General features: G+C 40.9%; 1 protein-coding gene across 1 annotated transcript in view; it reads right to left on the reverse strand.

Moving 5' to 3' along the window:
- The window catches only part of mdga2a (MAM domain containing glycosylphosphatidylinositol anchor 2a), a 1,018,846-nt gene that overhangs the window by 683,700 nt on the left and 322,993 nt on the right, over nucleotides 1-12,153 (reverse strand). Inside the window, exon 2 of the mRNA XM_072270903.1 lies at nucleotides 11,146-11,285. Within this exon, the coding sequence (XP_072127004.1) occupies nucleotides 11,146-11,285 (140 nt within the window). The remainder of the gene's footprint in view (nucleotides 1-11,145; nucleotides 11,286-12,153) is intronic.

A 12,153-nucleotide genomic window follows, 5' to 3' on the forward strand; every position in this document is an offset into this window, starting at 1 on the left:
TTGAAGAATTGTATTAACTTTCCTACCTATGTCATTGGCACCAATATGGACCAAAAAACTGTTGCTGCTCTGTCCCTTAAGAAGGCTATCTGGGATGTGTCTAACCTGGGCACCTGGGAAGCAACACAAAATAATCTGCGGATGCTGGGGTCAAAGCAACACTCACAACACGCTGGAGGAACTCAGCGGGTCGGGCAGCATCCGTGGAAATGATCAGTCAAAGTTTCAGGCCAGAACCCTTCATCAGGACTGTAGAGGGAAGGGGCAGAGGCCCTATAAAGAAGGTGGGGGGAGGGCGGGAAGCATATCATGCAGGAATCTCATTCTCATCTACAGAACTTCTTGCTTGTTCCCTAACCAATGAATCCCCTATCATTAAAGTTGGCCTCTTTTCCCTCCTTCACTTCTGAGTCACAGCACTGGACTCAGTGCCAGGGACCTGACTGCTGTGGCTTTCCTTTGCCAGTTTGAATCCAAAACAACATACTTGTTATTGAGAACAGTCACAGAGGTATTCTGCAACTGGTTGTCTTTCTTCCTTTTTCAAATCTTTTTATTATTAATTATCCAAAATTAACAAGAGTACATCGAAGTAGGCAACACTTACAATGCCTCAAGAAAAAAAACATTGTTTTAAAGATTGAAAAAATTTTGGTGACAAAAAAAGAGAAAAAAAACCCCTACTAAGCAAGGAAAAGTGAGAAAAAAAATCCATTAGGTGTTCAACCCCAGAGCCATCTGTCATACAAAAAGCTTCTAAAGATAAACATCAAACCACCAGCAAGAACAAAAATATACCAAAAATTTACAATTAGATCGTGGGGAATCCATCAGTTAACTCAAATGATAATAATGAGCAAATGAACCCCATCTTTTCTCAAAATCAAACATAGGTTCAAAGGTTCGACTTCTAATTTTCTCCAAACTAAGACATAGCATCACTTGAGAGAACCATTGTGACAAAATGGGAGCCGATGTATCCTTCCATTTCAACAAAATGGCCCTCCTAGCTATCAATGTAACAAATGCAATTACATGTAGGTCAGACAAAGAGATACCACGGAAAGCACAGTTAATTTGTTAGGTTGTAAATTAACTTTAAGCGCTTTAGAAATTGTAGAAAAAACTGACTTCAGAACTGTTCCAGTATAGAACAGGACCAAAACATGTGTGTCAGTGTAGCTGTGTCAGCTTTACATCTATCGCAATAACTATCAACATTAGGAAACATTTTAGATAATTCGTCGTCAAATAGTAACAATGTACAATTTTAAATTGAATCAGTGAATGACTAGCACAGATCGAAGAAGAGTTAACCAACTTCAAAATCCGCGTCCAGTCCTCCGTCATAAAAGTCAAATTAAGTTCCTTTTCCTAATCTTGTTTAATCTTAAATAAGGGACGCTTATCCCATTGTAATAGTATATTATAAATTCTTCCAATAGAAACCTTCATCAAAGTATTCATACTCGTAATAGTATCTAACAGGTGGGCATCCAATATGTAAGGAAAGTTACTTAAATACTTTTGTAAGAAATGTCTAACTTGAATGTATTGTATAAAGTGTGAGTATGAAAGAGAATATTTATCAACTAATTGTTCAAAAGACATCAGTCTATCTGCTTTAAATAAATCCAAAAAAGAATTAATACCTTTATTTTTCCAAAGTAAAATATTGGATCACTCAAAGAAGGCTTAAAGAAGTAATTTTGATAAAACTAATAAAGTTTAAATTTTTTAAGATTAAAAAAATTACGGAACTGGAGCCAAGTTTGTAAAGAATGCTTAATCACAGAGTATAAATTTAAATTAGCAACTTTAGCTAATTGTATAGGTAAAGCAGCTCCCAATAACGAGGTTAAAAAAAACTGTTTCACAGCTTTCAATTCCAAGTCTACCCAAATTGGCCGATCATTCTTATCAACCCAATGTAACCAAAAGGACATGTATCGCACATGAACAGCCCAGTAATACATTCTTAAATTAGGCAAAGCGAGACCTCCATCCTTTTTGAACTTTTGTAAGTGACATTTACTAATTCGTGGTCTTTTATTATTCCAAATAAAAGATAAAATAATAGAATCAATCCGATGAAAAGACTCCTTAGTCAGAAAAACAGGGATATTCTGAAACAAATATAAAAATTTTGGTAAAATCATCATTTTGACTATAATGGATGCAACCAACAAGTGAACATGTAAGTGGGTTCCATCTACTAAATAAATACTTCATAGAATCTACCAAGAGAACAAAATTAGCTTTATAAAGATCCTTATATTTTTTATTGATTATAACACCTAAATATCTAAAGGAATCTGTGACTTTGAAAGGAGTATTATCACATATAGAAACAGAATCATTTAAAGGAAACAGTTCACTTTTGTCTATCCCCTTTCCCTCTCCTGATGGTCACCCAGTTACCTGTGCACTGCAACGTAGGTATAACTTCCTCCCTGTATCTCCTATTAATCAACCTTTGCATCTTCTGAATAATACAAATGTCATTCAGATCCAGTTTCCTAACATGGTCTGTAAGAAGCTGCAGCCGAATGCACTACTTGAAGTAAGGTATAGTTGTCATTAGAACTATACACTAGACACTAGAATACTACAGTACAGTACAGTCCCTTTGGCCCTCAATGTTGTGCCGACCCATATATTCCTAATAAAAAGTATTAAACCTATTCGTGCCCTGAGAAACAGGTACCGGCTATTCACCCTATCTATGCCTCTCATAATCTTGTAGACCTCTATTAAGTCCCCTCTCATCTTTCTATGCACCAAAGAGAAAAGTCCCAGCTCTGCTAACCTTGCCTCATAAGACTTGTTTTCCAATCCAGGCAACATCCTGGTAAATCTCCTCTGCACCCTCTCCATAACTTCCACATCCTTCCTATAATGAGGTGACCAGAACTGAACACAATACTCTGTGTGATCTCACCAGAGATTTGTAGAGTTGCAACATGATCTCCCTACTCTTGAACTCAATCCCCCTATTAATCAAGCCTAGCATCCCATAGGCCTTCTTAACTATCCTATCAACCTGTGCAGCGACCTTGAGGGATGTATGGATTTGAACCCCAAGGTCCCTCTGTTCATCCACACTCTTAAGTAACCGACCATTAACCCTGTACTCAGCCTTCTGGTTTGACCTTCCAAAATGCATCACCTCACACTTACCCGGATTGAACTCCATCTGCCACTTCTCTGCCCAACTCTGCATCCTGTTTATACCCTCTTGTAACCTTCAACAAACTACAGCTCCATCCACAGCTCCTCTAATCTTTGTGTCATTCGCAAACTTACTCACCCATCCTTCCACATCTTCATCCAGGTCAATTATAAAATCACAAAGAGCAGGGGTCCCAGGACAGATCCTTGTGGACCACTAGTCACCAACATCCAGGCAGAATACTTCCCTTCCATTACTACCCTCTGTTTTCTTCTTGTAAGCCAATTTTTTACCAAACAGCCAAGGTTCCACAGATCCCATGCCTCATGACTTTCTGGATGAGTCTCTCGTGGGAGGCCTTGTCAAATGCCTTGCTAAACTCCATGTAGACCACATCTACCACCCTACCCTCATCAATTTCTTTTGTTACCTCTTCAAAAAACTCAGTTAGGCTCGTGAGGCATGACCTTCCCTTCACAAAGCCATGTTGACTATCCTTGAGTAGACTGTACTTCTCCAAATGCTCATAGATCCTATCCTTAAGAATCCTTTACAATAGTTTGCAGACCACCGACGTAAGACTCACCACTCTATAGTTCCCAGGATTCTCTCTATTACCGTTTTTAAACAAGGGAACTACATTTGCCATTCTCCAATCCTCCGGCACCTCCCCTGCAGCCAAAGAGGATTCAAAGATCATGGCTACTGCTCCAGCGATTTCTTCTCTCACTTCCCACAGGTACCTGGTGTATATCACATCTGGCCCTGGGGACTTATCAATCTTGATGCTTTTAACAAGGGCCAACACTTCTTCTTCCTTAATCTCCACATTGTCCAGTACACAGGCCTGCTCTATTTCAACCTCACCCTGACCAATGTCCTTTTCACTTGTGAATACTGAAGCAAAGTATTCATTTAGGACCTCCCCAACTTCCTCCGCCTCCAGGCACATGTTGCCTTCTTTATCCTTTAGCAGCCCCACCTTCATTCTTGTCATCCTTCTGTTCTTCACATACGCATAGAATGCCCTGGGGTTCTCCTTAATCCTACAAGCCAAGGCCTTCTCGTGTTCCCCTCAAGCTCTCCTAAGTCCTTTCTTAAGCTCCTTCCTGGCTACCCTATATTTCTCATGAGCCCCTCCTGCTTCATGCTTCTTATATCTAACATATGCTTCCTTCTTCCTCTTGAGGAGTTGCCTCACATGTTTCGTCAGCCACAGTTCCCTCTTCCTACCATTTTTTTCTTGTCTCAGTGGGACAAACCTACCCTGAACCCTGCACAAGTGGTCCCTAAACTTCCTCCACATTACTTCTGTGCTTTCACCCTTGAACATCTGTTTCCAATTTACTCTCGCTAGTTCCTGCCTCATCCCTTCATAGTTAGCCCTTCCCCAGTTAAGCACTTTCCTATTTTGTCTGTTTTTATCCTTTTCCATAGCTATGCTGAAGCTAAGGGAGTTGTGGTCACTCTCACTAAAATGCTCCCCTACCAAGAGGTCTGCCACCTGACCAGGTTCATTACCCAGAACTAGATCCGGTATGGCCTCTCCTCTCGTCGGCCAGTCCACATACTGTGTCAGGAATCCTTCTTGAACACTCCTGACAATTTCAGCCCCATCTATCCCCCTTGCAGTCAGGAGGTGCCAGTCAATATGAGGGAAGTTAAAATCACCCATAACTACAACGCTGTTTCCTGCACCATTCTAAAATCTGCCTGCTTATCTGCTCCTCGGTGTCCTGAGGGCTATTTGGGGGCCTATAGACCACTCTCAGCACAGTGATTGATCCCTTCCTATTTCTGACTTCCACCCACACCGACTCAGTGGACACTCCCTCTACAGCATCCTCCCTTTCTATAGCCGTGATACTATCCCTGACCAGTAATACTACTCCTCCTCCACCCCTTTCTACCTCCCATCCTATTCCTTTTAAACCACCTAAACCCCGGTACCTGCATCAGCCAATCCTGCCCTTCTTCCAGCCAAGTTTCAGTAATGGCCACATCGTAGTTTCACGTTCTGATCCATGCTCTAAGTTCATCCCCTTTATTCCTAATACTCCTAGCGTTGAAATAGACACATTTCAACCGCTTTAACTGGCTACGTTTATAACTTGTCCCCTGCCTGTCCTTCCTCACCAACTCAGAACACATAGCATCATGCCTTTGTCCTTCTACCCTAATCTCTGCACTGACATTCTGATTCCCACCCCCCGCCAAACTAGTTTAAACCCTCCCCAACAGCTCTAGCAAACCTGCCCACCAAGATATTGGTCCTTTTCCAATTCAGGTGCAGCCCGTCCTTTTTGTACAGATCAGACCTTCCCCAGAAGAGATCCCAATGATCCCGAAATCTGAACCCCTGCCCCTTGCACCAACTCTTCAGCCACGCATTCATCTGCTATAACTTCCTGTTCCTACCCTCTCTGTCTCGTGGCACAGGCAGCAATCCCGAGATCACCACACTTGAGGTCCTGCTTTTTCACTTCTTTCCTAACTCCCTCTATTCCTTCCTCAGGACCTCATCTCGATTCCTATCTATGTCATTGGTCCCCACGTGGACCATAGATCCTGAAGGTCTCCCTACCTTCCCACATCTCACAAGAGGAGCACTTCACTGTCCTGACTGCCATCTGCAATGCCCTAACTGTGCAAAATGAAGGAAGGAAGGGAGGGTGAGAGGGAAGAAGGGAGGGAAGGAAAAGAAAAGAATTTACTTTAGTCTCCACCTCTTCTCACCAGATTCTCTTGAGCCAAAGCCTTAGCTCCCCACTTTAACTCAGGCCTACTCGCACTATGGTCACTCTGCTTAAATCTAACTCCGCTTTATTTGTCCTTGCCACGTGCCTAATTATCCATATGATCTCAAACTCTGCAGAAAGTCCCGACAGGCCCTGTTCACTTTTTAAATCTGGCGAATTAAATGCTTTTAAATTGGTGTGACTAACACTCTTCCTCTCAAACAATAGAGCTTTCTTTATCACCTTCCATAAAAAAATGAAGTCAAGATTCTAGATTTCCTTGTCTTCTAACAACAAAGTTATACTGTATGCACAGAACAGAAGCAATCACACATATACCTCAAAAATCTATGGCTGTAATCCACTCCACCGCCCCCCCCCACCCCCACCACCAGTAAGTGCTTTACTGGGGACTTCTACAGGCTGAAACAATTTGCTGAGTGATATCTCAGATTTATTTCCATCTCAGGAATAAAACAAAAAGCAAAAGATGATACCACAAACAGGAAAGAAAGATATTCCAATAAAATGGAAGAATGCATCTGATAACCTGTGAGTCAGCCAATGTCTGAAGAAGATAAAATTAGGCAAGTCTAAAACAGATGGGCATAAAAATCACTAATTGATCAAAGAGTGAACTTAAGGGGAATCTCTTAGCTTTGGTAGTGAAAATGTGGATCTTGCTGATGTGTATAATGGTTGATACAGATAGATTAAACATTTACAGGACATGAAATGACTGAACGCAGATGTGCTGAGATAGAAATTGATGTAAGTAAAGATACAAAAGGAGAGAGCAATGAGCTCAGGTCAGAGGAATGTGTGGAATACCAGACATGTGGGCTGAATGGCCTCCTTCTGAATTCTGTGTGTAAAATCTCCAAGTGGCAATGGGGATGTGTTGTACTAATCTTTAAGAAATATATTATTCTATATTTGCATTCAATAGACAATAGGTGCAGGAGTAGGCCATTCGGCCCTTTGAGCCAGCACCGCCATTCACTGTGATCATGGCAGATCACCCACAATCAGTACCTCGTTCTTGCCTTCTCCCCATATCCCTTGACTCCACTATCTATAAGAGTATCTAACTCTTTCTTGAAAGCATCCAGAGAACTGGCCTCCACTGCTTTCTGAGGCAGAGCATTCCACTGATCTACAACTTTCTGGGTGAAAAAGTTTTTCCTCAACTCCATTCTAAATGGCCTACCCCTTATTCTTAAACTGTGGCCTCTGGTTCTGGACTCCCCCAACATCGGGAACATGTTTCGTGCCTCCAGCGTGTCCAATCCCTTAATAATCTTATATGTTTCAATCAGATCCCCTCTCATCCTTCTAAATTCCAGTGTATAAAACCCCAGTCGCTCCAACCTTTCAACATATGACAGTCCCGCCATCCCGGGAATTAACCTCGTGAACCTACGCTGCACTCCCTCAATAGCAAGAATGTCCTTCCTCAAATTTGGAGACCAAAACTGCACACAGTACTCCAGGTGTGGTCTCACCAGGGCCCTGTACAGCTGCAGAAGGACCTCTTTGCTCTTATACTCAATTCCCCTTGTTATGAAGGCCAGCATGTCATTAGCTTTCTTCACTGCCTGCTGTACTTGCATGCTTGCTTTCAGTGACTGATGTACAAGAACACCTAGATCTCATTGTGCTTCCCCTTTTCCTAACTTGACTCCATTTAGACAATAATCTGCCTTCCCGTTCTTACCACCAAAGTGGATAACCTCACATTTATCCACATTAAAATGCATCTGCCATGCATCTGCCCACTCACCCAGCCTGTCCAAGTCACCCTGCATTCTCATAACATCCTCCTCACATTTCACACTGCCACCCAGGTTTGTGTCATCTGCAAATTTGCTACTGTTACTTTTAATCCCTTCATCTAAATCATTAACATATATTGTAAACAGCTGCGTTCCCAGCACTGAGCCTTGCGGTACTCCACTAGACCCCCTGCATTCTGAAAGGGACCCGTTAATCCCTACTCTTTGTTTCCTGTCTGCCAACCAATTTTCTATCCATATCAGTACCCTACCCCCAATACCATCTGCTCCAGTTTTGCCCGCTAATCTCCTATGTGGGACCTCATCAAAGGTATTCTGAAAGACCAAGTACACTACATCCACTGGCTCTCCCTTGTCCATTTTCATAGTACATCCTCAAAAAATTCCAGAAGATTAGTCAAACACGATTTCCCCTTCCTAAATCCATGCTGGCTCAGACCGATCTTGTTACTGCTATCCAAATGTGCTGCGATTTCATCTTTTATAATTGACTCCAGCATCTTCCCCACCATTGATGTCAGGCTAACTGGTCTATAATTCCCTGTTTTCTCTCTCCCTCCTTTCTTAAAAAGCAGGATAACTTTAGCTACCCTCCAATTCACAGAAACTGATCCTAAATCTATAGAATATTGGAAAATGGTTACCAATGCGCCCACGATTTCTAGAGCCACCTCCTTAAGTACCCTGGGATGCGGACCATCAGGCCCTGGGGATTTATCAGCCTTCAATCTCATCAGTTTACCCCAACACCATTTTCTGCCTAATGTGAATTTCGTTCAGTTCCTCTGTTATTCTAGGTCCTCTGGCCACTATTACATCTGGGAGATTGTTTGTGTCTTTCCTAGTGAAGATAGATCCAAAGTACCTGTTCAACTTGTCTGCATTTCTTTGTTCCCCATAATAAATTCACCTGTTTCTATCTTCAAGGGCCCAACTTTGGTCTGAACTAATTTTTTCCTCTTCACATACCTAAAGAAGCTTTTACTATATTCCTTTATATTCTTGGCTAGCTTACCTTTGTACCTCATCTTTTCTCCCCGAATTGCCTTTTTAGTCATCTTCTGTTGCTCTTTAAAAGTTTCCCAATTCTCTGGCTTCCTGCTCATCTTTGCTAAGTTATACTTCTTTTCTTTTATTTTTATACTGTCCTTGACTTCCCTTGTCAGCCATGGTCGCCCCTTACTCCTCTTAGAATCTTTCTTCCTCTTTGGAATGAACTGATCCTGCACCTTCTATATTATTCCCAGAAATACCTGCCATTGTTGTTCCACTGTCATCCATGCTAGGGTATCTTTCCAGTCAACTCTGGCCAGCTCCTCCCTCATGGCTCCATAGTCCCTTTTGTTCAACTGTAATACTGACACTTCCAATTTTCCCTTCTCCCTCTCAAATTGTAGATTAAAACTTGTCATATTATGGTCACTACCTCCTAATGGATCCTTTACCTCGAGTTCCCTTATCAAATCTGGTTCATTGCACAACACTAGATCCAGAATTGCCTTCTCCCTGGTAGGCTCCAGTACAAGCTGCTCTAAGAATCTATCTCGGAGGCACTCCACAAACTCCCTTTCTTGGGGTCCAGTACCAACCTGATTTTCCCAGTCTACCTGCATTTTGAAATCCCCCATAATAACCGTCGCATTACCTTTGCAACATGCCAATTTTAACTCTTGATTCAACTTGCACCCTATATCCAGGCTACTGTTTGGGGGCTTGTAAATAATTCCCATTAGGGGTTTTTTTTGCCCTTAAAATTTCTCAGTTCTATCCATACTGACTCTACATCTCCTGATTCTATGTCACCCCTCGCAAGTGACTGAATTTCATTCCTCACAAACAAAGCCACCCCACCCCCTCTGCCCAACTGTCTGTCCTTCCGATAGGAGATATACCCTTGAATATTCATTTCCCAGCCTGGTCCTCTTGCAGCCATGTCTCTGCTATTCCTACAACATCATACCTGCCAATTTCCAACTCAGCCTCAAGCTCATCCAGTTTATTTCTTATACTTCATGCATTCATATATAGTATTTTTAATCCATTACTCCCCTCACCTTTCACATCGATTGCTATTGCACAGCCATACTCTCTGATCCCTTCCTGAGCTTTCTGCCCCGTTAATTCTATTGTCTTTCTTAACTTTTCTTATTCTCTCTTTCCCTTTAACTCCATCCTTATATTTCCAGTTTGTCTCCTCCCCACCCCACTACTTAGTTTAAACACAACCGTGTAGCAGTGGCAAACCTGCCTGCCAGAATGCTGGTCCCCCGCCTGTTAAGGTGCAACCCGTCCCTTTTGTACAATTCATCCTTACCCCAAAACAGATCCCATTGACTTTCATGGTAGCAATATACTTCCTGATCTGTAGCTCAGAAGTTTGAAAGCTTCTTGAAGCATGATGCAGGAGTAGCCTTAAATAATTCCAATTTTTTCAAAAATTCAACATAGATTTGCTCACTGATAGATATGCTTTGGTGACATAAAATGATAAATATGTTATCACATTATGCAGCTGTTTTACATGGTGTCATGAAGATCATAGCTTCAATAATGGCATGTATGTCTTGAACTCCAGTGTGGAATTAAAACTCTGTTGCTTCCAACGTTATCAGAGGACTGAAGACACGTCACAGCTTTTCAACTCTGAAAGAGCAAATGTGCACTTCTACTGTTATTGCACATGCAGCTCCCAATTTAGTTTTAAAATTATTCACAGGCATTCTATGATGTGAGGGAATAGTCATTCACTTTTGCAGAAGTACTAACTCTACCCATCAATGAAGTGGTGAGAAGAAACCTGTCTTACAAGAGCACTGTCACACAAACACAGGAGTAGAAGCCAGAAACACAAGCTATCAAGAGTAGTTGCTGATAGGTAACAATGCTAGTAAATAATAATAAGAAACAATCCAAAAAGAATTTTAACTAAATGTTACAGTTAACTTTTACTTTCTCATTCACAGGGAATTTTGTGCTTGGTGTGTTTTCTATGTGATATATCTGACACCGGAATTCTCAAGTCAGTTTTACAGACGAAGCAAGACTCTGTAAATGTCCCCTGGTTGTCATATCTACCTGTGTCTGTCTCAACCTCTGAGGAGAAACTTCCTTCTGTATGAGTAATTAATTATGACATATTATGACCCAAATTAAGTTAACAAAATATGGTTCCATTTAGTAACAAATTAGGATTTTTTTGAGTAATGTACCATAATCATTGGGACTGGACTGTGATTTTCAAACATATTTCATACAAGACCATTTCATCTGAGGTTTTAAGGAGAGTTCTATCCAAATGGTTAAATGTTTAATTAAATCCCAACAGGGGAATTGAAAGACCAATGATTAACCTACCACATCAAGTGCTCCTTGAATAATATTTGCATCAAAAATAAGTACATTCGGTAAGTTTCTGTAAAATATGAGATTTTGAATTCACCTGTGGCCGTGGATGGCCTCGAACAAGGCAAGTGAGCTCCAAGGTTTCTCCTTCCCGAATTGTGTACACTCTCTCCGTATATCGTTCTTCCTCAATGTTACATGCTTGACCAGAGTGCATGATACTTACAGTTGGTGGAGCTACAGAAAGAAGATGCAAACAGTGTCAATTATTCAAATATTTGTTGAACATCTCCAGCTCATTGCAAAATCCTAGAACATATCCATTCCCAATTTAATTGCTGTAACTTCTTATCTCTTGACATTATTTTTCTGTATGAATTATACTATGTCTGTACTTGTCTGTAATCTTGAAGGAAATATTTCCCCAAGTTTCCTAAAGCTTTAGAATAGTTTTAGAATTGATAGATTCTTACATGAATGATATATTAAAATTCTGAAATGATGATGCTATTACCTACTAATGATAATGACTCAGCACAAGGCAAAATAAAAGAATTGGGTGGAATAGATACTGTCCACCCTTTGCTCATCATACTATTCCCAAAAAGTACAATTTAAAAGTCTAGCTAATCAATAGTGAAAGTAAAATCAGCAAAACAGTTTAGCTACATCATGAACACCTTGCCTTAAAATGGACTTGTGTCGTTTTTTTCGTCTGTGTTTTTCCTGTAAATATTTTGTATAATTTGTTTATGTTTTTCTCGTGATAGCTATTTATATGATTCTCGTGATGCTGCCACAGGTTTTTCATTGTTCCTGCACATACATGTACTTGTGCATATGACAATAAATTCACATTTCTAGATATTTCTCCAACAAAAAAAAAGAGAATAATAGCCAGTATTTGTACAGAGAGAGAAATAATGCATGCCCGACAAGGGTGTTTTTAAATTTTACTCCAAAGTTTCTCAAGAACATAAGAAAGTAAGAAGATAAGAAAACAGATGCAGACATAGACTACCAGGCCCCTTAATTCCACCCATCATTCAGTGTGAGATTGACTGATCTATGCTGATCTCAACTCCTCTTCTGTGCCAGCTCCCTA

Source organism: Mobula birostris, chromosome 1 (genome assembly GCF_030028105.1).
Source record: "Mobula birostris isolate sMobBir1 chromosome 1, sMobBir1.hap1, whole genome shotgun sequence".
NCBI classification, from domain to species: domain Eukaryota; kingdom Metazoa; phylum Chordata; class Chondrichthyes; order Myliobatiformes; family Myliobatidae; genus Mobula; species Mobula birostris.